At 36.8% G+C, this 26,204-nt stretch overlaps 2 protein-coding genes across 2 annotated transcripts; one reads left to right on the forward strand and one right to left on the reverse strand.

The window, feature by feature from the left end:
- Window positions 1-1,062: 1,062 nt before the first annotated feature.
- LOC101740931 (alsin) lies at window positions 1,063-14,354 on the reverse strand. The gene is made up of 9 exons (XM_004929142.5): window positions 11,009-14,354; window positions 10,604-10,935; window positions 10,225-10,439; window positions 9,015-9,351; window positions 8,231-8,493; window positions 7,182-7,358; window positions 6,065-6,252; window positions 4,951-5,114; window positions 1,063-3,753 (listed from the first exon to the last, which is right to left on the reverse strand). Exons 1-9 carry the CDS (start codon window positions 14,082-14,084, stop codon window positions 3,709-3,711), a joined length of 4,797 nt encoding a protein of 1,598 aa, XP_004929199.2. The 5' UTR covers window positions 14,085-14,354; the 3' UTR covers window positions 1,063-3,708.
- Window positions 14,355-16,282: 1,928 nt separating this feature from the next.
- On the forward strand, window positions 16,283-19,736 carry eIF3h (eukaryotic translation initiation factor 3 subunit H). Its single transcript, NM_001043383.2, is given in 5 exon segments — window positions 16,283-16,376; window positions 17,380-17,597; window positions 17,706-17,865; window positions 18,539-18,743; window positions 19,349-19,736. Coding segments are annotated over 5 exon segments (1,014 nt in total). The 5' UTR covers window positions 16,283-16,298; the 3' UTR covers window positions 19,702-19,736.
- The last annotated feature ends 6,468 nt before the right edge of the window (window positions 19,737-26,204 follow it).

Raw genomic sequence — 26,204 nt, forward strand, 5'->3', positions numbered from 1 at the left:
CGGGTCGGTACCACCACCCTACCTGTATCTGCCGTGAAGCAGTAATGCGTTTCGGTTTGAAGGGTGGGGTAGCCGTTGTAACTATACTTGAGACCTTAGAACTTATATCTCAAGGTGGGTGGCGCATTTACGTTATAGATGTCTATGGGCTCCGGTAACCACTTAATACCAGGTGGGCTGTGAGCTCGTCCATCCGTCTATACAATAAAAAATAAAGTCATTTTCTTCGATTTTCCAGAGTTGTGGACCTAACTAAAACTACTTTTTTGGTTTGATCTGGCTTTTTTCTTGCTAAGGCTAATGTTAGCAAAACTGTCAGGCTGAGTCCCATGAGCTAGCCTACACGTCCGGTGAAGCTAAGATAGCCCTTTGAGGTTACTAGCTTAGGTAGGACAAAAAAATAGCTTTTTTTATTATCATGATATTATTTTGTATTAATTTTTGCACTGCACGACATTTGGTTTAATTAATAAAATCTAATCATTTTTTATTGCTTAGATGGGTGGACGAGCTCACAGCCTACCTGGCGTTAAGTTGTTACTGGAGCCCATAGACATCTACAACGTAAATGCGTCACCCATCTTGAGATATGTTCTAAGGTCTCAGTATAGTTACAACGGCTGCCCCGCCCTTCAAACCGAAACGCATTACTGCTTCACGGCAGAAATAGGCAGGGCGGTGGTACCTACCCGTGCGGACTCACAAGAGATCCTACCACCAGTAAAAGAGAGTAATTTTTTACATTACTATGTTCCAGTGGAAACCAGTTTTGAGATGAGCCCAAAGAACTCACTCTATTATTAACGAAATTACATACCTACTTGGCTTAGCAAATTCACCTTTTTACGTTTAAAGCCATGTATTCTAATATGTCGATTGACAAAACACCCATAATTTTTTTTAGTCATAAAACAAATAATGATGAATTCAAAGTGCTTTTTTTTTAATTAAACCTAACCTTTTTATTTGAAATGCCAATTGATCACCATTTTTTAAATCAGCGTGCTAACCAACACAATGAAAAACATATAATAATAGAATAAAAAAATAAAACCACGTAGATACCGTTATTTGCAATATTTATTAAACTTTGAAAAGTTTTTAAATACATAATATTACTTTTGATAGCATATAAATACATACGTTTAAAATACAACAAATCTATCCGTGGTACCGATAACACCGCCATTTTAGTCCAAGTTTTGAAGCTGAGATTAGGCTTAATAACTAGAGCAGCTGAAAAAGCAGTCTCCTGGCGATGAAGGTATCACGATCAGCTAATAACAACAAACTTTTTCTGTGACGTCCAAACGAGGCGATGACGTCACTAACGCCATAAGCCAATCGCGCATATCTCAGCGTAAATATTATAAACTCGTATCTTTTTTTGGCATTAAAACCTTTTCATGTTACTTAATATCTACAATATAAAATTGAATCAGAAAATTTATCTTCATCGTCCATATTGAATGAGACGCATACTTTAGGTGAAAGCTACATATAGTCCCCGGCACGTAACTTGGCAAGAGTCGTTAGATGCGCAGAAGTCGTTTTTTAGGTCTCTTTGGTTGTCAAGCGGGATGCGGGGAAAGACGTAGCACCATTCCGAGCGCGCGATTGGTGAGTCAGTCGACCCTCCCCTCCCGCACCGCGTCCACGTTCCGTTCGCTCCCGGTTACACATGCGCCTACTAAAGTTGTAGGAACCCTTTGTTTATATTGAGTTTTTGTTACGAGTTGTTATTATTGTTTTAAATTTGTTTGCAATACCAGGACCAAATATCAATGACCATATAGTCGATGCAGTCACTGAGGCAAATAAAAAATTTAATTTAATTAAATTAAATTATATACGGGCAATAAAAGTGACCATTTTTTGTTACAATGTGCACTATGCGCGACATTACCCCCACTACACCAAAACCTTGCCAACTTACGTGCCGGCTTACTATAACAAAACAAAAAGTTTATTGGAATCGGAATCAATATTTTAGAGGTGGGATTAATGATTTGAACATTAGAATACCAATATCACTATAATGAATTTGAATGTAATATAAACAATAATATATTAGTTATATTAAATAACATTCCATTAATTACAGGTACAAAAATAAACATCTCAATAATATAAATAAATAACACTTAATTATAGTTAAAGCATAAGATTATTTAATCGATAATCAAATTTAATTTATTAAAAAAACGTAACTACGTATTATAATTTGACTACAGCAAAACGTTTTTTCGTCGTTTGATATTGAATTTTGTACAATCGTTTTAATGTTAAAGCTACTTAAATTACTAAAAAAAACTTTAGTTTCATAATTGTAATAAATAATTAATTACCCACGAATACATTTGAGTTATAATACAAAATAAGTTTGATAACAAAAAACAAAAAAAAATATTACACGTCAACGGCTGACATAGGCAGGGCGGTGGTACCTACCCGCGCGGACTCACAAGATATCCTGGCACCAGTAAAAAAATTATAGTGTCCACTAACAACTTAGCATCGGGTGCACCATGAGTCCATGTAACAAAAAAAAATAGATGCCTTATTCATGCGTCAATAAGATTCCTTTAATTATTTAATCTAATATTTATTTTCAGTAAAACGAAAACACTTAAGGATCCGTATGAAAGAAATTAAATATAGACGCCAATGGTTATAGACCTAATGTCGTGAAATATAAAAAATATATATTGAAACATAAATAGTTTTTATTTTATTATTTTAAGCTATCTGTGAGGCGAGTTCATCTACATATTCCTATACAAAGTTCCAACACACAGCTACATTATACATAATTAAATTATTATATATTGGGGTATGTTAAAATTTTGCTTCCAAGCTAATCTCAATAGTAGCTTCAAAGATAACAGTAATAAATTCCGTCTATCTTATTAAAATTAATTTCATAAAAAAATATATTGATTTTTTTGACTATGTGAAATAATAATAATACCATATTGAAAATTTACCGATTTGATGTGATGTCACATTTTTTTGTCACAGAGCACAAATTATATGTATATTTTTTAAATTAAATTTGCAACAAGCACGTCTGTCTATATAGGGACGTTAATTTTTTTATCCTGTGAATATTAATTCAAAAGAATTCATTAGAATATATAATTATATTATTTATGTACATACAACGCAATACCAACTAGGAGATCATTTGATTACATAATCTACATCTAAATCTATATTTTATGATATAATTAAAACTATATTTACGGTTTAATCTCGCGTATATTATACTTATAATATAGTATACTTTACAGTTTTCTTGGTCATGGTCGTCTGAGGTGTTTTCCTACTATTCTAATGTGATGGTAACCATCATAGAACACAAAATAACAGACAGATAACTGACAGATAACTGAATCTCGCTAACGACAATTTCAAGATAAGCTTGCATAATATATACAAGTTCCCAAATAGCTATTATCGGAACGTCTACGACGCGTCTCCTCGCGTTCTGCGAAAACATCTTTCGTCTCAAGTGTTATTCGTCGATAATTGAATATTGTCGACTACCGTCTAGTTTGAGAATAAAAATATTTTCTTAAAATTTGCCACTGTTAATTTACGTTTAAAAACGATAAAATGAAAATAATAAATGCGAGATTAAGCCTTAAGAATAGTCTTAATTGTGTCTACGGGTCGCGAAAACCGAAAAAAACACTAAATATTTTACTAATTCATCGACATCTTCTCTTGAAGTATCTGGAAGTAGCAGGCCTGAAATTGAACAATTTTTACATAATACTGTTTATTGTTACTATGAATGATATTTCAACAACCGATCTCCTTCGGAAGCCTACGATGTGTTTGATTTTTTTTACACGATTTTTTTTTTAATTTTTTTTTGTTGCTTAGGTAGGTGGACGAGCTCACAGCCCACCTGGTGTTAAGTGGTTACTGGAGCCCATAGACATCTAAGACGTAAATGCGCCACCATCAGTTCTAAAGTCTCAGTATAGTTACAACGGCTGCCCCGCCCTTCAAACCGAAACGCATTACTGCTTCACGGCAGAAATAGGCAGTGTGGTGGTACCTACCCGCGCGGACTCACAAGAGGTCCTACTACCAGTAATTACGCAAATTATAATTTTGCGGGTTTCATTTTTATTACACGATATTTTCATTCATTCAACTTTAATACTAAACGGGTGATAAATTAGTTAAGTTGATAAACTACCAACTCAAGCAAATAAAAAGCGAGAAATTGTCTCGTGGCTGATAAGAAATGGTGTGGATCCAAGTCCAACTTTATTAAAATTTGAGTTGTTAAATCTGGTAAAAGCAACTAAGCCGTCCAAGCTCCGCTATGTAATCGATGAACTGACCCTAGATCATGGACATGAAGTTATTCGATTGCCTCCCTACCATTGCCAGTATAACGCCATCGAGCTTATTTGGGCACAAATAAAGGGTCATGCAGCGCGGAACAATACTGAACCACCATTCAGTACTGCTAAAATGATGACTCTGCTACAAACTGCGTGTGCGGAAGTCACTACAGAAGACTGAAGAAAAGTCGTAGAGAAAACATAGAATAATTTTACAAGATTTTAAACGAGATGTGAGAATAGAAAATATTATTGAAAATGAATTAATAATACTCTGAGCGCTGACAGCAGTGATGAAGATGAAAATACCTGCATGCACGCACTCATATGCATTCATATGCATGCACGCACACCCACGCATGCACGCACACACGCATGCACGCACACACATCCAATTATCCAATTACGTTCATTAGATACCAGCATACGTCATCAATATTTGACTCACGACTGCTATAATATACTCTACGGATAATATACTAACTCATACGAATCTATCGAGGTCGCATTTGCTAAGGCTCCCGCAAACCGATTTTAAATACTAGAATTAGACGAGAATCGAGTAAGCAAATCGAGCGAAACTCACCTTTAAAGTGGTGAACATAAGGCCGAGTTCCCCATGCTGCATGCCCGGCTCGAGGAAGTCCTCAACGAAATGTATTTCGGAGCCGAGCTGCAGGATCCTGGAGCGGACCACCACGAAATGGAAGACCGGGAACAGCTCGTCCATGGTCCATAGGTAGTTTTGACCTGGGGATGATGTACCGTCAGCGTAGGGAAACGAGCTTAATGTATCGTCAGCGTAGGGAAACGATCTAATATATCGTCAGCGTGGAGAAACGAGCTAATGTATCGTCAGCGTAGAGAAAAGAGCAAATAACCTCCTGGTGATAAACGGTTAACAAACATTACATTACAACTATACCAGTATACGATTTTGATATTAAAACTTCTTTAGCAAGATTGTGTGCGATTTGAAACTCGAATGAAATAACAATGAGGGTAAGAAGATTTAGGCTGCGAGTTAATGAGATGCCTCTCTGAATGCCTCTAAAAGCTTCATTTCTAAAAGCTTCATTTGGGATTTTTATTGTTGCCTGTATGGGTCACCGGAGCCCAGAGACATCTACAATGTAAATGCCGCCGTCCACCTTGAAATATGAGTTCTAAGTCTCAGCTTTACAGTACAACGACTGCCCCACACATTAAACCGAAACGAATTACTGCTTCACGACAGAAATAGACGGGGCGGTGATACCTACCCGCGCGGACTCACAATGCGCTTTACAACCAGACAATTATACAAATGTGCTATTTATTTTTTATTGCTTAGATGGGTGGACGAGCTGACTGCCCACCTTGTGTTAAGTTGTTACTGGAGTCCATGGATATCTACAACGCTAATGCCGCCACTTACCTTGAGATATAAGTTCTAAGGTCTCAGTATAGTTACAACGGCTACCCCACCCTTCAAACCGGAACGCATTACTCCTTCACGGCAGAAATAGGCAGGGTGGTACCTACCCGTGCGGACTCACAACACGTCCTACCATCAATAAAAATGTCACGTTAATAAAGTAGTGTTAGGTACGTATTTACTTAGAAGAGTCACAGCACTATATAAGAAAACACCGGGCGTATCATCAATTAAGTCATTAGTTCTTCAGTTGATGCCTTCAAACAAGTGACCTAAGCCTTACCTAATTCTTGTTGGACGGCGCTGGTCATCTTCTGAAATGTATTCCTTATGACGAGGAGTTTCTCGATCGGCGAGAAAGTGGTCTTCAATTGCTGAAGCGTTTCTACTGCCTCTTGAAAGTGTTGATCCTTCATCGGAGAGTAAGGAGGTGACTGATTGTTTTGCGACGAGTAACTCACCCAGAATTTCCTGAAAAAAATTCACTCAATTAGGAAACTAATAATTTGTTTTTACTTTCAGGCTTGTTTTTTTCATTTTCACTATCAAAACATTGGTGGTAGGGCTTAAAGTAACGTCTGCACGGGAAGGTATCACCGTTTTGACCATTTCTGCCGCGAAGGCGAAATAATATTGACCCCTCAATTTTTTTTGTTTTTTTTTCTTTATTGCCCTTGTAGGCAGACGAGCGCACAGCCCACCTGATGGTGAGTGGTTACCGGCGCCCATGGACTTCAGCAATGCCAGGGGCAGAACCAAGCCGCTGCCTAAAAGCTTCAAGGTCTGTAAGGTCCCTATACACACAAGTGAGATGTCGACCTCATGCCTTAAAGTAGGTGTGGGTATTCACGTCGTGTTTCCTAACCACAGCAGTGGACCCTAAAATCATTATAGTTTTAATGCACCAAATTGAATACGTTACTAATTAAAACGTTAACGTCTTTTGATATATAGGGTATAGTCTAGTTGTTTTATTAAATTTGTAATTGCAAGAGTGTGACTGACTCCTTTGCCTTACTAATTAATTTAAATTGGAAACAGATTCCAAAATCTTGAAACATGACATATTTTTTGTCCTGCTCAATAGAAACAGGTATTTTTTAGCTAAATTTATAGTTAGTAAATCACTACATAGTATAAAACAAAGTCGCTTTCTCTGTCCCTATATCCCTATGTATGCTTAAATCTTTAAAACTACGCAACGGATTTTGATGGTTTTTTTTTAAAAATAGATAGAGTGATTGAAAAGGAAGGTTTATAATATGTATAATAACACCCATTAAATAGAGGAAAAATAAATAATAAATTACAGTTTCCGAAGCGAAGCGAGGGCGGGTCGCTAGTTGTGTATAAAATATTGTTCATCCACGTACTGCAATAACAGATAGATCGATACTCACTGATCGATCCCGAGGAAGGCCATCAGAGTGATATCCGGCTGTTTGTTCCATTTCAGCAGCCTCCTCCAGTACATGTCGTCTTCTCTCTTGTTGTGTAACGCATACAGCACGAATAGAGCCGGGTGCACACGAGGCAACAACGTTGGCTGAAGCAATGCAGCTGCCGATACCACTTCACTACGGGAATACGTAGGAGTCTGATATAAATACACAATTTCGCAGAAACGCGGGTAGTCAAATATATGACCTGTTCGATTTTCTTATGAGACTTTTTGGCAGGAACGCGAGGACTGAAGTTGTGTGATTTGTTTTATTTTGTCTATTTAGTGGCTTAAATGTGTAATAACGGTGGTTTATTAACTGTTTAATATCTGTGAAAGTGCACAAATGTGGGAAAACGAAACAAAGCCGTTGGACGCAACTTCTCGGAATCCTCCAAAAAGTCCACTGAAAAAATCTCAGTAAATGACCACCATTTTACTAAGATTACATTTCATCCCATATCATCTAATCTCATTTCATTTAATTTCATCCCAGTTGATTAATGTCTCAAATTAATCATCTTCATTTCATCTCATTTCATTTCATTCATTTTTCATAAAAATAAGAATATATAAAATAAATAAATATAAATTAAGTAACCAGGTCATAAAATCCCTTAAAAAAAAAACAACGATTTTCGTAATTTATCGTTTCTTTGGGTTGAAACGTGCAATAATGGGTGCGGTCCACTAAGCGCCAACAACGATCAAAATGCTCTTTAGTCGTTCTACAAAACGATCGCGGTCGTGGCGGAAACGTCACTTATGACGTCATGACTTACGCTCACGCGAAGCTCACGACGACCCATCTAAAAAGGTGGTGGTCTCTTGTCGAAGTAATCGTTGAGAAAATTAGCGGCGTTTTCAAAACCATTATTAGTGGAACGCAGGGTGCGTTCCACTAATAATGGTTTACTCAACATTAGGAATCTATTAAAGTTGACGAGGGTGGGGTAAAGGAAACAGAATCACCGGATGTGGTGTCTCAAGTACTTCAATATAACTCACCCGTGAATAGGATTGCTATCGTTTTCAACTTCATCGTCGTTCTCTTGGGTCTTATACGGCAAGACTAGATCGGCATTCTCTGAGGGTAGGGCTGGGAACAGAAGCCTCACCACTTGGTAGAGCCTCGCGGTTATACTTTTGAGTTCTTTGACCGCATGACTGAGAAGTAGCGGATGTACACGGACGCCTCCGTACGTCGTGTTGAATGCGTTCGTCAAGCCCAGAACCAGCTGCCCCAGCGGATGGTGAGAGGACTCGCAAGCCTGTTGGTATTACAAAATTACAAAATTAATCAGTGAACGCATTCAGAAACTTTCAATCTTTAATAAAATTTAAAATTTTATTAGTTTGATTGGATAGTCAGATGATCTTTCAACTTTCCGATGTTTTTAAACGACCAGAGTCCATAGACAACAAAACATTGGTCTCAATTGTCTTTTGGGTCAATGTCTGAATCTATACTAATTTATAAATCTACAGTGGTTTTTACGGATGTTCCGTTATAACTACTGAACCATGCATCCGATTGACTTGAAACTTGGTATCCATGTAGAAAATACATGTAATTAATGGATAGGCTAATATTTATATGAGTGTTGGACTCCCTACACCAGTTGCGGGGGCGTTAATGATGAGAATCTTTGTGGGGGTGAGAAATAATAATGTAAATTTTAAATGCTCAGCGAAGCGGGCGGGTACAGCAAATCTCCTATGAGATTGGAATGGGCCACTCAGGTGAAGTCACTGATGACATAACCATCTAGTGTAACAAAATTGAACTTACATTGTACAAATACTGCTTCAATTCCGTATATTCGTCTAAATTCAAAGTATCTTGTCCAAACTTTGGTATGACTTCCAAACAATCCACAGATTTTTCAAGATCAGTGCTTTTATTCCTTTTAAGGCTCGTTTTCATTCCCTCTTTATGGGAAGAGGATATCGCTACCGCAACGTTTTGCCATATCTTCACGTTGTCCACCGTTGGACCCGATGGTCCGTGGGCAAAATGATTACCGGTGGGTGTTAGCACCGCGTCTGATATACCCAAGCATTGGAAGCACTGGCGGAATAGAGCGTTCCATTTCTGGTTTGGTGCTACGCTTAATTTTCCGAATGAACTGCAAAGAAAACACTATATTAGATTTGCATTTGCGTCGGGCTATTTTGGCTTAACCTTGACTAGAGGGCGAGCTCAAGGGGCAGAATCCGGGAGAATTTGCCAACATCTGCCCTAGTAAGAGAGCCGGATTAGAATCGCGACCCTAACGGCCATCTGGTGTAGCGGTAAGTGACATGGTCACTACACAAGGGGGTCGCGGGTTCGAATCCCGCCAAGGGAAGGTATTTCTATGATAAATATAAATGTCTTTTCCAGGGTTATGGATGTATATTAAATATTAAACATAATATGTATGTGTATAATAGTATCTTACATTTATTTCCGTTATCTGGTACCTGCAACACAAGTTCTTTACGAACTTAGCACGGGACCAGTTAACGTGGCGTGATTGTTAGTAAATATTTATTTATTTATTATATATATATATATATATAAAACATAGAAGATTCGACGAGAAACGCAACGTGTTGTGTCTATGAGGGTTTAACGGATAACACGAAAACGGACTGGAAAGAGGACAGACAGCCGCCGTCTTCAATCAATCCGTGATCACGGCACTCGCAACAACTCCTGAAATATCGGGAACTCATTGAGAGTGAATTTCGTTATAAGAACCAGTCGAATGTCAAACTCGTCTATAATGTACATAACGAAGATAGTTTAAAACAATTCGTAATAATATTAATTAATTTAGAAAATAATAAGAATCTATTAGGTTTATTTACGTTTTTTTTGAATGTGTAATTTATGAACAGCAAATAATTTAATGCAATAACAGCAAAAAGCTCGAAGATTTAATATAACTCATAAACTACTGGTAACATACTTTTTTTTCATTTATATTTTGTTGTAAATAGTTTTAATAACATACTTAGGTTTGGGATTAGCTGGCAACACAGGATTCGATACGTTCATATGCATGGTGGCATTCGATATTTTAACTCCCTCAGTCCAAGCCCCGCTCAATGAACCTTCTATCTTATCCCCACTAGAAAATGTGAGAACTCCTTTACCAGAAAATACACCAGCAGATCTGAATTCGCCTTCGTAATGTGTACCGTCTTCAAACACCATAACCCCATGACCCTAAAAGTTTTACTAATTATCAGAAAATAAACAAAACAATTTTAATGTAATCACAAAAAATTTCAAATTTACTTAGACTATTGTGGCCTTGTGAAAGAATGTATTACTGGAGACAATATTTGTGTTTGTATGTTAAATATTTTAATACATATACAGGCACTCACCGTCAACACATCTTGCGTAAATAAACCTTCGTAATATATTCCGTCCAAAGTCACGATCAACCCACATCCGTGTTTCTTGTTGTCACTCCAATTTCCTAAATATTTTTCTCCTTTTCCAATGTCGTCCATGACACCGTAGCCTTGTCTTGCCCCGTTAACCCATTCTCCAGTGTAAATAGTTGCAGATGAAGATGTGAAATCTCCTTGCTTTTTAATACCATGTCCATGAGGCTGACCGTCTTTGAAATATCCCTCATATATGTCACCCGAGCAATACTTCATTTTACCGTAGCCATTCTGTAAGTTATCTTTCCACTGGCCTTCATAAATCCCTGAAATTAATTTAAAGATTGTAATAAAAGTGTAGGTAAAAAATATTTGATAATTCATATTTGTATTCCTTACCTACACCAGGTATTTCCATTTTTCCATGGCCACATAGAGTATTTAGTTGAAATTGTCCAATGTACTGCTTGCCATCTGACCATTCTACTTTACCGTTTCCATGTACTTTACCATCTAACCATCTACCAATGTATTTCGAATCTTTAAAAAATGTGCTTTTACTTGAGAATGTATAACTTGCTGATCTTATTGAGGGTAGTTTAAATACAGATTCTTTGTTCAAAATTATTCTTATGGAATTATTCAGAGCTTGTATCCATTCAGTTTTCTCTTGCTCGGTAACTGTTGACACTGATATAACTTCTTCTGGAGTAGTAAGTTGGATTATGTATTGTGATGGATCAGAATGTATGACAGACTCGACCCACAGGGTTTGAAGGGGGTGCACACTAGGTGAGCTACCACTAACATGAACAAATATGTCATTAAATAAAATGAACCAATGTGATGAAAATCTTCCAGGATTGACTAGATATATAGGTCGAGATTTTGATTCTCTTATTAATCGTCGTTCTGGAGCTCTATATTGCTCCAAACTTTTACCAATTGTTTCCCAAAATAATTTCGTAACTTCCGCTTCTTTACGTTTTTTTTCTTGCTCTTCTATTAATGAATCAAATGATGAAACAACTTTATTTAATCTTTCTTCAATCTTTAATACAATTTCGCCTTTTTTTCTCTTGGTTTTATGTCTCAATATAGATTGAGTTATACATTTGTATGAACTTAATCTTGTTAATGGTTGCACAAAGGCAAGACCTATTATGGCTTCTGATGTCTTTTTACTATTTTTCTGTTTGTTCGAAGGAAGTTGATCACTAAATAAATTATAAATACTCGTTGGGACATCAATAACACTATTGATTTGGGTGAAACCACCAATAACAATTAAATTGCTTACAGCTACATAATACTTTCTATACAAAAAAATAAACTCTTCTAAATTTTTAATCAATGATATATCACATTCATTTATATGTTTTTCTGCATACTGCCAAACTGATAATACATTTAAAGCTGTGACATTCAATATGTCACCAAAAATATCACATACTGTTTCATAAACATTGGAATGTGCAGTAATTGCTTTACTTTTCTTCAAAAAAACCTTAATAAGATTTTGATAAATCAGTAACATTTCTTCTAGATATCTTTGAGCAATAGATAAGTCTTGGAACTGTGGATTTTTCTTTGAGTTTTCTACTGAGCAATAACTAATATTACCTGAAGATAAGATTCTCCAGTGATAACACAGATTTTGGGGTTTACTTGTATGGTGTTGTGGCTCTGTAATTTTTATAGTCACCATGCTTGGAGATTTCTCACTATCTTCCTCTAACAAACTAGGATTTAAATTCACAACAGATTCTGTGAAACCATCTGTGTGTTTGCCCATGTATAATATATTCTCATTGTGCGTGTAGACTAGAGTATGATGATCAGCAGCAATGACATCCCTAATTCTATCGCTCTCTGAGTTTTCTGTAAATTGTTGTGGTCCACTTTTATCTTCTCTTGAACCGAAGCTTAATTGATGGTAATGATTGTATCCCCAAGCAAACATTCGTCCATCGAGCGTGAGCGTAGAACAATGCAAACTCCCACAAGAAACTTTTTGTAGCCCAAACCCCGATAAACTCATGACAATCATTGGTTTAACCCTTTTGACTGTGTCACCAATTCCTAACTGTCCATAACTTATGTCACCCCAAGTCCATAATTCTGTAGCTAAAATATTCCTTCCTAGTTTAGACATGTTCTTAATAGTCTCTTTTTTTCTGGCTTCTTCAAACTCTTTTTCACTACTAATAGTGCTGGTGGAAAACTGCAGATCATCTACATTACAGTTTGAAGTGCAGCTGTACATGAGGGACTTGGTTTCTTCGTTCTGATTTCTTGATAGTTGTTCTACTGTCTCATTGTTTTCGCTACTACCACTGACATGCCTCGAAAGTGTTGCAACTTTATCACCTACAGTTTTAACACCTTCATAGACAAAATTAGTGAGATTTGAAACATTCTCTTTTATGATTCTTGTAGGTTTTTCTGTATATTCCACTAAATAATCTTCACCAGCTGACACCCATGATAATTGTCGACTTAAAAACTGTCTTGCCGCATCAGCATTCATGAATATATTATTAATCTTTTCTGCATCGGCTTCAGTTGTATCACTATCTTTATCTGAGCCATCACCATTTTCTGTATTAATTAATTCATCACATTTTCTTTCAGTTAATGTTTCAGTAGTTTGTATAATGTTTTGTGCTATTTTTGATTCCTCCGAAGAGGGACTAGAATCTTCAGTATAACTGTAAGCATCAATATGAAAATCTGTAGGTGGAGCAGTAGTACTACTTGAGTCTTCACTTGATTTACTTATATGAACACCTAATGGACAGGTTTCAGAAAAGGACGGCACAGATGCAGGAGATGCAAGGCCTATGATAGTCTGGCACTGTGAACAATTAGTTGCGAACACTTCTTCTTCATCATTTTCACTGTCTGTATCGCAGTTATCAGACTGTTTAACATTTTTCCTTGCTATCACAGCAGCAAAGTTTTGACCAATGGAGGCACTGTATACAGTTCTTCCTTCAAAGAACGGTATCTTCTTAATACTATTAGAATCTAGTGATATTTGGGGCATAGCTCCAGAGCCCCATAACTGCCCATCACTACTAATAAATAGTTGACCAAAATCATTAGCTACAACAGTCCGAAATTTGACTTTGTAACTTGAGCTCCTGAACCCGTGGGGGCAGCATTTAGAGTCTTCCTTTACTACAATTTCTTCTTTATTTTTAAAGCTACAATTTGTTTTAAATAGGCGCCCGTGCGTGTCTATGATATATAGTATGCCATTATGATATGATATGTCCAGTGCTGAAATACCGCTCACCCTTTTAAAATTCAAAGAATCGTCTGCATTTTCGCAATAATAGATGCCATGGTCGTTTCCTAACACAATAAAATTTGTATCTAATGAGCACAATTTAACAACTTTATCAGGTACTTGTTGAGACGTCGGCACGTTTAGGGGAGTCACTCCTTTCCAAAACTTATGCTGACTCATTATTTAATCAAGTTTTCTTAAATTGATAAGTAGGTGTTTGTTTAACACTAATTTAATTAACAAAACTCAATTTAATGAACGAAACAGATCACAGAGCCAAAGTATTTTTAGAATCAAAAATAAGTTTATGATGCCAAAACATTTTGAATTGCCACAACATCATAGATATTAATGACTTCAAGCAAAATTTCCACAACATTTATGGATAAAGTAATTAAAAACGATTTTGATTACACTATGTACATACATACATATATTTATGTATTGAGATATGTAATTGTATCCTTTTTTTTTTGATTTTATGGCCTGGTAACGATACCTTTAAGCAAAATTGCATTCACGAATAAAATTAGGTATGTGTACTGCTGTGAATACAGATAATACATTTAATAGGTATTAAAACTGTAATTGTTATTATTGTATTTTCTGTCTGTATAATCTTTGTGGGTAACGTTATAGGGCAGATCTTCCGCGGAGCTGCTATAATTGCCCGGTAGCTAGGCTCTAAACGATCTCTTTTTTTTTCCTACCTAAGCTGATGGTCTAGCCTCTAGTGAGACCATATCAGCGTAACCTTAACTAGTAGGTGAGCTCAAGGGGCTCAAACCTAACGACGTTGCTAACATGAATCCTAGCAAGAGCCGTGCTTCGCAGAATCTACCACCGGATCGGAAATGCGACCCACTGAGAAGATTCGGTGAGAAACTCAGTGGGCTGTGTCTGTAGGGTAAAATTTACTCATCGAGCCAAGCAAAACAATAGAAAATTAATTAGTAAAAGATTCGTTTTAAGCTTTGAAATAATCAATTCTGCACAACAGGAACAAATTTTTTCACCACATAGTTCTAAGCTTTGTTTTTTTTATTGCCCTTGTAGGTAGACGAGCACACGGCCCATGTGATGGTGAGTGGTTACTGTCGTCCATGGATAGAGCCAGGGGCAGAGCCAGGCCGCTGCCAACCAGTTTATACTCTCCACAAGCTTCGTTTGAAGAAGGCGTTGTTATAGTTGTCGGGAAACACCGTGGAGGGGAGCTTATTCCAAAGCCGGACGGTACGTGGCAAAAAGATCTCTGGAAACGCCCTGTGGATGACCGCAGTAGTTCCAGGAATTATGGATGAACTCTATTCCGGTGGCGGGCGGTGTGATGGTAAAAACGAGATGATGGTTTCATGTCTAACAATTCCTTAGAGCACTCCCCATGGAACATACGGTGCAAAATAACAGAGTGAACCCAAGTCCCTCCGCAGACACAGAGGTTCCAAACGATCCGTGAGAATGGGATTATCGACAATCCGAACGGCCCTCCTCTGTATGGAGTCAAATGGAAGAAGCTGGTATTTGGGAGCCCCCGAACGGCTCTCTTCTGTATAGAGTCAAATGGAAGTAGCTGGTTTTTGGGAGCCCGGCCCAGAGGTCGGAGTAGTACTCCACACGAGGCCGGACCTGTGCTTTGTAGAGCGAGAGTCTTAAGCAAAAGTCGTAAGTTAACAAAATGTTCCATAAGGTACAACCTAATAAATAAACGATTAATTACAAATTGACGAACGGTAAAATATAAATACAGCGATAACGCGAATTGATACCACTTCCTTATTAAAGCAAATAATGAGACCTCACGTCTATAAGTGTAATTCGAGCCATATCACTTAACTTTATAGTATTTTTTTTAATTCAAAATCTGTAAGAATGTAATACAATTTATACATGGATAATAGAAAAAGATTGAACAACATTTGAGATTTATCATATAAATAAAAAATCTTTTAAACCTTAATTTTTATCATTACTAAAAATGGATTTGTTAAAGAATATTTACAAGATCATAATGCATTAATTGTTTTACATTTATACCGTAAACATTAGGATTAACTATCATTGTGATCCATAGTACAATACGCAAAATTACGGCACTTATTTATTGCATTGTAACTGGGATATAAAAACTACTATATTAATCTCATTAGCGTGTGTATGTCTTCGTATACCTACTCTTTTTAAAACCCAGAAATTTGTAAAAACTGGTATATAGTTCCAACAGTGTTTAAGTTTAATCGAGATGTGATATTCGTGGTAGTATTTTTAAAGGCTAATCTGTCGTATAGTGTCGATTGCAAATAAGGTATCGATTACAATTATCGATAGCTATTGATAGTCGATTTGGAGAGCTACACTAAAATGTAATCAAATCAAACGTTCTCTTGTGAATTAAAAATGGCGAGCCGTGCTGGTTCAGCTAGACGCGCTCCTGAAAATGAAGCGACGATCCAATATGTTCAGTGCGATGGACTGGTAAGTAAATTTAAAATTAAAGTTTAGATAGGTTCTCTGAGACGGACGTCAACTGTAGGTTTTAAATTAAAAACTTTGTGAAAGTTCGTGCCTCGACACGTCATGTATTTTTACCATTTAATTAATATATAGAAGTAAACATCGTCAATTAAGGTGGATTATTATGATCTGGAACATGATTCGTGTTGTATGATTTTAGGAGATCTTAGATTACAATAAAATAGGTTGCCGTTGCAATAATAAAGATAATTGTATAGGTTATGTTTTCAATTTTGTGCTCTCGTTTCTTTTTAAATAAATCGGGCAAACGTTGACAATTCACCAAACCTTGAATAATTCGTTATGTTAATTTCTATAGGATTCTATGAACCAAAAAACTTTCGATATAAAAAGAAAATAAAAGACTACAAAGGTTTTTTATTTCTGTTTACAACATATAAACGTTGTTGAGTCATTGACTGTTTTGGGACATTTGCCCTGAGCCCGGGGGTCATTGAAATAGGAGGATGATCTCACCTAACTGTACATCTAAAACATTAAATTTTCTCTGAACTATATAATTAGTGTTTTAAACTATGCTTCATTACAAAGTTTAGATCTTGATAGTATATGTGAAGTCATTTTTTGTTATATACTATACTACTATTTACTGATAATTTTATAGTTTCCTAACTGTAAATGATTGAGATTAGTTTTTGTTCTGATTGATTGCAAATAGCAAGCTGATTGATTTCCTACACATACACAGAAAGTTAATATAGCAATAATTTATTAGGGATGGGTAGGTATTAATTTGTTTTGTTAAACTTGTTACACATTAAAGTGTATTTTAACTTGCCTTGAATAATATCCTCTCTGAAGTTATTTAGTTGAAACATGCTTAAAGTAGTGGTAAAACAGTTTAATATGTGGTAATCAAACAAATCCTCATCGAACTAACTCAAGCATTTGAAATGACAGATCTGCTCCCACTTTTATAATATATTTGTGCTTTTTATTTTAGGCAGTGATGAAAATAGTGAAACACTGTCATGAAGAATCATGCAGCAACATGGAGGTGGCTCAGGGAGCTCTCCTTGGTTTGGTCGTTGAGAACCGTCTGGAGATTACCAACTGCTTCCCATTTCCAAAGCATGACGACACCATGGATGAGGAGGAATACCAGTTGGACATGATGAGGAGGCTTCGAAGAGTCAATGTTGATCATTTTCATGTTGGATGGTAATTAATATTGAAAATTGTTTTATAGTATGTCAAAATATGTCATACAATATTTTAAATTAGAACAGCAGAACTTTCTTTTTTCTTATACCTCATATCTTTCTTCAGGTACCAGAGTGCAGATGTAGGCAATTTTCTAAGCCTTTCGTTATTAGAGTCACAATATCACTATCAGACCTCTATTGAGGAGAGTGTTGTTGTGATTTACGATACAAAGAAATCAGCCAGAGGATTCTTGACTTTGAAGGCCTATCGTTTGACACCTCAGGTAATTAAGCTCTCATAACTATACACATTTTAAAGTGCTAATGTTGTTAATTGAGCTTTATGACAGAACTAATTTCTGAAGTTGAGCTATTTTATTTATTTATATTACGTATATTTAGTGAAGTTATCACTTGTTAATGCTAAGTGAATGGCAGAATCTATATTTTTGAGATATTTTAAATGTTTTTTATGGGGATACTATCTAAGTGGTCCATGCAACCTGCAGATATCACAACATGAGTGCATTAAGCGGTAGGCAGCGGCTTGGCTCTGCCCTTGGCATTGCTGAAGTCCATGGGCGATGGTAACCACTCACCATCAGGTGGGCCGTATGCTCGTCTGCCTACAAAGGCAATAAAAATAATAAAAAAAAATATATTTGATGTCTCACCATTAAACCAGAATGAATGTATGATTCCCAGCAAATATAAAGAGGATGGTAATGTATGTTCTTATACACATGTCTTAAGATGTAAGACTGTTCTCAATCCTTAAACACATTATTATTACGTGCAGAAATAATAGTAACTTGGACTCACAATATGCTCATCAACAAGCAAGTAAATTATTGTTGTTTTTTTTTTATATTTATATTGTGAAAACATTATGTATAGTTGGGTGTTCATGTATGAATAAGAATATATGTAAAATTGAGGTTAATACTTACTTTACAGGCTATTGCTATGTACAAGGAAGGCGATTACACTCCGGAAGCACTACGTAACCTGAAGATTGGCTATGAAAATCTATTCATTGAAGTGCCAATTGTTATCCGGAACTCTCCATTAACTAACATAATGATCTCTGAGCTCACCGAGATGATACCTGAAGAGGAAGGATCCAAGTTTTTGGATCTGGGTACTGCATCTGTTCTCGAAGGTTTGTTTAATTTTACTATGGTATACAATTATCAGAAAAGCTTTCAAGATTTAGGCTACATCTGACTACATCAATTATGGGTTGATTCCTTTGCTGCAATCTGAAGCTACTACTTTTCCCAGTAGTTGTTTCCTAACTGCTATATTAAACTTGTAATTTTTACTATGTGGAGGAATGGCAATAGACAATTTTAAGCAGGTGAGCTTTCACTATCATCTTGCTTATTAATTCTACTAAGAAAGTGTCCTCTTAAAGGGTACAGATAAACATCCATCCAATGTCATTAAAACTTCGATTCCCTTATGTTAATATGAGGTGGCTCTTAAGAGCCTGAAGATTATGTTTCTTCCTTTACTTAAATGTTCATATCTATATGTTGGTCATCATAAACAATCTACAGAGAGGTTTTTCTTTATTATTTCATGTTATAATATTTAGTAGAAAACATTACATAGCATTTTTCTCTTCATTTTGTGTAAAACTATTGATTTTGTTTAATGAATTTTAATGTTGATCTGATTTTACAATTTAAGGGCATCTAAGGGCCCACTTTATTTAAAAATATTGTATTTATCATCATAACAATAAAATTGATTTAATTACAGGACAACTTCGCAGTCTCATGGAACGTGTTGATGAACTGAATCAAGAAGCGATCAAGTTCAATAGGTACCAACAGCTGGTGGTCAGGCAGCAACAAGACAAGCATCGTTGGATGGTGAAGAGGGCACAGGAAAATGCTGCTAGGGCTGCTAAAGATGAGACCCCGTTGCCAGAAGAAGACGTGAACAAACTCTTTAAACCTCATCCAGTCCCGCCAAGGTTGAATCCTATGATCGTAGCCGGACAAATAGACACATACAGCCAACATATAAGCCAGTTCTGTAGTCAGAGTCTAGCGAAATTGTATTTGACTCAGGCTCTTCAGAACGCGAAAGAAGCGAAACAAAACAACTAGTTTTTTTGTATGGTATTAAAAATGATTTGGTCATATTGTTTTGTTGTTTAATTTCACAATTAATTTATATGTTACTATACTTTAAAACTATAAACTAAAAAAAATCATAACAAATCTTCAATCTTCACATTCTCCTGCCAGACATGTGGTTGTTGTACAGTTGCAACTAGATTAACAAGCTGATGAGTGGTTTAAAATCAAGCATAATTTTTTTTATTTTTTTTATTTTTTATTGCTTAGATGGGTGGACGAGCTCACAGCCCAACTGATGTTAAGTGATTACTGGAGCCCATAGACATCCACAACGTAAATGCGCCACCCACATTGAGATACAAGTTCTAAGGTCTCAAGTATAGTAACGACGGCTGCCCCACCCTTCAAACCGAAACGCATTACTGCTTCACGGCAGAAATAGGCAGGGTGGTGGTACCCACCCGCGCGGACTCACAAGAGGTCCTACCACCAATTTTCCTGGAGCTCATAGTTATAAAATAAATAAACAAATACTTGTACATAATTACTTGTAAATATGTTCCATGGGGAGTGCTCTGAGGAATTGAGATGATACCCTCATCTCCTTTTTACCATTGCACCGCCCGCCATCGTAGTAGAGTTCATCCATATACCTGGAGCCATTACGTTCATCCACAGTGCGTTTCCAGAGATCTTTTTTGCCACGTGCCATCCGGCTTTGGAATGAGCTCCCCTCCACGGTATTTCCCGAGCGGTATGACATCCTTCTTCAAACAAGGCTTGTGGAGAGTACTTAACGGTAGGCAGCGGCTTGGTGCCGGCCCTGGCATTGCTGAAGTCGATGGGCGACGGTACCCACTCATCATCAGGTGGGCCGCATGTTCATCTGCCTATAAGAGCAATAAAAAAAATATGAATGTATCTATTTTTTTTGGAACGTGCGGTCGTTGTCTTATTTATTACGGCTAAACCCTTTTAAGATCGAAAGACCTGAAATCTTACTTAGCATCATGGTATTGGGGAAATGCAATGAAGCTAATTATCAATCATAAATATAAATTTTCCTCTGAATGCTTGCTGTGGAATAAATTTTGAGTTTCTCGCCGGAACTTCTCAGTGGGTCGCGGTTCCGACCTAGTGGTAGATTCAGCGAAGCATTGCTCATGCTAGAGCAGATATTATTAAACACTTCAAGGTTGACCCCACGAGCTCGCCTGTTAGTCAAGGTGAAGCTAGATTATCCACTCGAGGCTACTGGTAAATAGGTATGCAAAAACGACCGGTCATCGTTCGCGTCGAACCCGTCGCTTAAGACAAAGGGCTCGGCAAGTAAATTAACCTACAGACACAGCCCACTGAGTTTCTCGCCAGATCTTCTCAGTCGGTCGCGTTTCCGATCCGGTGGTAGATTCTGCGAAGCACGGCTCTTGCTGAGGTTTCGTTAGCAACAACATCAGGTTTGGGCCCTGTGAGCTCACCTACTCGCCCGGTTATGCTGAAATGCTCTCTGAAGATCATCGATATATTACCACGAAGACCATCAGCTTAGGTAAAAAAAAACGCAGTCTCGCCGAGTCCCGTGAAATTTTGATTAACCACAATTCAGACAATAATTGTAATTGAGGGCACCAGTCCTTTAAACAAATTGAATTTTTGAATATTAAAATAAGTATTACTATGTACCTAGTCAGGTCATAAATTCTGTCACATGTTTAATGTAAAATAATTGAAACAAGTTTATTCATTATGTAATCATTCATATACCAAAATGAACTTAACAAAACATAGATTCTTATGACACTAAAGTTTATTCAAAATGACCTCCGTGATTTTGAATACAGGCCTTCAATCTGCGCGGCCAGTCGTCTATCGCAGCACGAACGAGGTCCATGTCAATATCGGCGGCTGCCTTAATCAAGGATGTCTTGAGTGACTCCAAATTGGGATGAGGCTTTGAGCACGCCTTTTCCTCCAAGTGTTACCATATCTTGTAATCTAACGGATTCAAATCTGGACTGGAGGAGGGCCAGTCTTCGTGCCGGATGAAGTCGATTTCACGCGCCGCCAGCCAGTCTTGTGTGCTCTTCGCTCTATGAGCTGGCGCCGAATCTTATTAGAATACCCAGTGCCTGTTATTGAACATGGTATGAGAAACAGGTTCCACAAGGTTCGTCAGGACTGTATTTTGATACACAACTGCATTCGTTTTTACACCTTTCTCACAAAAATGTACCTCGGTTAAGCCCCAATAAGAAACTCCCAACCATACCATGAGCGAGGATGGAAAATGACCTCGTTGGACACGCGGAATACGGTTGCTCGCTTCTTCACTACTGTGTGCGTACACCTTATCATTTTGTTTGTTGTAGCTCTCTTCTACGGTAAAAAATTTTTCATCCGAAAAAAGAATTTCCCGATATTTTTTTCCCGCGTACCGCTTCAACAAAGCGCGGCATCTCTTCAGTCTCAGGTCCATTAGACGAGCATTCAAACGATGTCCTGTTTTTTTTCGATATGCCCGAAGCCCTAAGTCTTCATTTAACACCCTTTTCACCGTGGTTCTGTTTAACCCCATCTGAAGGGACAACAGTTTCTGCTTACGTTTGGGATTTCTTTGAATTCGCGCCTTCACAGCTTTTATCACTGCTAGAGTCCTAACCGACCGAGGGCGACCACTTCTTGACCTGTCATCTACACTAGAGTCTTCATTGTTTCGTTTGATGGTACGATAAACGAATCTTTTGGTTATATTCAAATTTTTCAGTATGTTAAAAATTTGAATTGGCGCGTAACCGCAACGATGCAACGCAATAACTGCAACACGGTCTTCTTTAAGCGTCCACTCCATATTTAAAAATGAGTAAAATTCTAAAAGTATACATTTTTATTTTCATGAACAATTCGAAATTCGAATTCAATAAACTTTTTTGTGGCCAGCATTCTAAAAGAAAAGTTTTTACTATGTGACAATACTTATGACCTGACTAGTTATATACAATTAAATTTTAATTGAATGCTGTTTTCAAAAGGTGTTTTTTTAAATAGTCTTTACTTTTGCGTTTCAATTAATATATAAACAATCAAATAAAGGAATCGTCCCTATTCCACAGAGTAGGTAAGTACTGACGTCACTCACGTCACCGACGTCACGATTTAGAGATCTCAAATGATTTTTTTGGGATCAAGATGATCTGGCTTTCTTAAGTTCTATGGAAGTAAATCTTACACAGAAGATGGGAGCGGCAGTAAACCGCTTCGATCTCTCAACGACTAGTAATATTTTGGAAGCTTTAATTGAACTTTATCTTCTAAACGACGATATTAAACATCGCTATGTCAATGCCAATAGTTCTGAAACTCTCGTAATTTTGTTGGAATATTCCGGAATTGCTACGTTGTTGACGGGAGGCTACTTTAAAAAACAAAGTTGTTTTTAAAAATTGCCCACAGAAAAAGTTTTCAACCTCGGAAAGTAATTATTATTATTAACTAGCAAGAAATCGAGTGACCGCTTATTTCAATAATAAAAAAACACCTCAGTCCTAACGCAATTATTTTTTTCATCCGCTACAATATTTTTCTTTTACTCAGAAATATTCAAGTCAATACGACATAATTACGTAAATACGAATGCACCAGCTGCCCGCAATTACTTAATAATATAATGTAAATGAAATTTAATACGTTCGTTGGTTCTAATTAGCTACTGCGCAGAACTATACCATAGATTAAAGAACACCGGTGCTTATAATTGGGATAAACCCGAGAGCTATTGTCATTTGATTGCCTCAAATTGCTTCATCGGATACCCGCAACACTGCCCTTACGGGTAATTTGTGGTTTTGCTAATGTTTCAACGATGGTCTCAGTAGTTTGATTGAACCTTCCATGATCTTCGGAGTATTAAATTAGATCGTAACAAGCTAATTTACCTTTGTAAAAATAGTTAATTTGAAAATGATGATGGACCCTTAAATATTCCTATGCAAGTATGTACATACAGGGTAGTTATTAGCCTCATGTTAATAAAAATATGCATCAATATACCTGCTCTTTTGACCCTTTACGAAAAATTTGTTTATAAATATATAATGCATTGCCGTTTTATGCTTTTCGCTAATGATATGGGTAATTCCAGTAATTGGGAGGCTATATTGTAAGCCGGCATTGATAGGTTCCAAAAGCCTGTGTGTATTTGGCGAGAAGCAGTCATGTGTTTGGTTTTCAAGTTTCAAGGACAAGGCATTAAGCTTGTGCTTTCATCAGAAGTTTCCGTTGAAGTTGCTTTCACCCAACAAAGCAATTACATGAAAAACATCCGTGAAATTCTAGGCAGTAGAAGTAAACTTTCGATTAAATAAATAGAAATAATAGACAATTTAATAAAAACCTTCAATGGAATTTTATATCTTTCTTAACAAACAACACTCCAAATCTTTTGAGTGGAAGTGAGGGACCGTCGCGATCGTAATAATCTAACTTTTCTAATCTTCTAATGGAAAATTTACTTTGCAAATATCCTCATTGTCTGGCGTACTTTTACGAGTATTTCTACACATATTTTACAACAGTAATAAAGATATACCTAGGCATCGAAACCTGCAATAGAGTATAAATTTGCCACGTGTGAATACATCAATGTAATGTTGATAACCACGGCGGGTACTATTTTATGTCATAAAATTTAAATTACGAAGAACGGCCACTAATTGTGGGTAAAGCTCGTTAATAGATAATTGAGCATCATGTCAATATATGCAAGGCAAGGAGTTTGCTGGAAGAAAATAGCCTTTAAAAATTAGATGGTATTAGAAAATTTCTTTATTTATTTATAACTTTATATAATAGACAGTATAAAGGCGGACTTAATGCCACAGGCATTCTCTGACAGTCTACCTTAGGGGGTGCAGATATGAAATTCGTGTTTCCTAGACCCTATCTATCTTTTAACCTAGGAAAAGAAACCCCTCTCAGGAGTCGTGACGCAAATTATAATATCCATACGAAAATTTTTGTTGAGAGTTTGGTTATAGCCAGACAAATCCCTGTTTTTTTTTTTTTATTGCTTATGTGGTTGGACGAGCTTACAGCCTACCTGGTGTTAAGTGGTTACTGGAGCCCATAGATATCTACAACGTAAATGCGCCACCCACCTTGAGATATAAGTTCTAAGGTCTCAGTATAGTTACAACGGCTACTCCATCCACCCTTCAAACCGAAACGCATTACTGCTTCACGGCGGAAATAGGCGGGATGGTGGTATCTACCCGTGCGGACTCACAAGAGGTCCTACCACTTTAGTTATTTAGATTTTATTGTATTTCAACAATCTTTTAGGACTTCTAATGTTCTTAGTTTTCAATAGCATTAATTTCACTTGAGAACTACACTTGTAACTACACTTGAGACCTTAGAACTTATATCTCAAGGTTGGTGGCGCATTTATGTTGTGGATGTCTATGGGCTCCAGTAACCACTTAACTCCGGGTGGGCTGTGAGCTCGTCCACCCATCCAAGCAAAAAAAAAAACCTTCAATTTCATAGTGTTCAACTGTGGAATAGAAGCACGCCGCCATAAGGATATCGAAATAGTCCGTTTAACAAATAAGTAAACAGACGATTTGATCTCAAAGAACTGTTTATAGTATGTAGAGAGAGTTTAGAAAGCATGAAGCTAAATCCAGGCCACCTCAAGCTAGTACTTCCTTAATAACTGTTCTGAGTTTTCTAGCGGTGATCAAGCACATGTTAGATGTGGCGGGACCGTCGGTCTACCGAGCAAATATCACCCGCTCGGTGGAAGATCTTCCCTTTCGTCGTAAAATCTCCAAAAGATCCTATGGATTGGCGTTCTGGTTTGGAGAGCCATTCCGATTCGGTGGTAGTTTCAGTGAAGCATTGCCTCTTGTTAGGGCTAGTGTTAGCAAACTTCCTCGGATTGAGCCCGCGAGCTCACCTACCGTCCGGTCCGTACCGTTCCGTAACTGGTATAGCCCATTAGACTACCAGCTTTTAGGTGGTAAAAAAAGGCTTGAAGAGCGGAAAAGTCCTGACTTATTTAATTAATAGACAGGATAAACACTTAGCAAACAAGTTATGTAGGTTTATAATATGAAAAAATATTCTTTCTCTAAATTTATGTACATTTTAGATGCACAGATAAAGAAATATATTTTAGTTGCTCATATAAGCAGGGATAGTCCCATGTTTGAGCAATATTTAATACTATACTACTGCTATTAAGGCCTTTTATGTGCTCCTCGCTTATACCAGTTCTAAAAATCGAATTTTAGTTGTGCAAGAATATAATCTCTTATATTATTTATGAGTTTGCTGATTTTTACTAACTCCATCATTTTCGTCTCATAAGGATTTTTAAATGATTCGTGTTCTAAGTAATTGTCCATCATCTTTTAAGTATGCTGTACGGGATGAAAAGTGCTTGTAATTATATTATGCAAATGTATAATAAAGTGTTACCTGGTATAACATCCACAATGTAATATACGATCATATCAATTCTTATTCTT

The sequence above is a fragment of the Bombyx mori genome, chromosome 4, assembly GCF_030269925.1.
Source record: "Bombyx mori chromosome 4, ASM3026992v2".
NCBI classification, from domain to species: Eukaryota; Metazoa; Arthropoda; class Insecta; order Lepidoptera; family Bombycidae; genus Bombyx; species Bombyx mori.

Bases quoted from the DNA above. Each gene is read 5' to 3' on its own strand.
- LOC101740931 (XM_004929142.5), bottom strand. From the start codon at position 14,084: ATGAGTCAGCATAAGTTTTGGAAAGGAGTGACTCCCCTAAACGTGCCG. The intron at 10,936-11,008 runs GTAAGGAATACA...AATTAATTTCAG, and splicing joins AATGGAAATACCTGGTGTAG to GGATTTATGAAGGCCAGTGG. The intron at 5,115-6,064 runs GTAAGGCTTAGG...CATCATCCCCAG, and splicing joins CGCCGTCCAACAAGAATTAG to GTCAAAACTACCTATGGACC.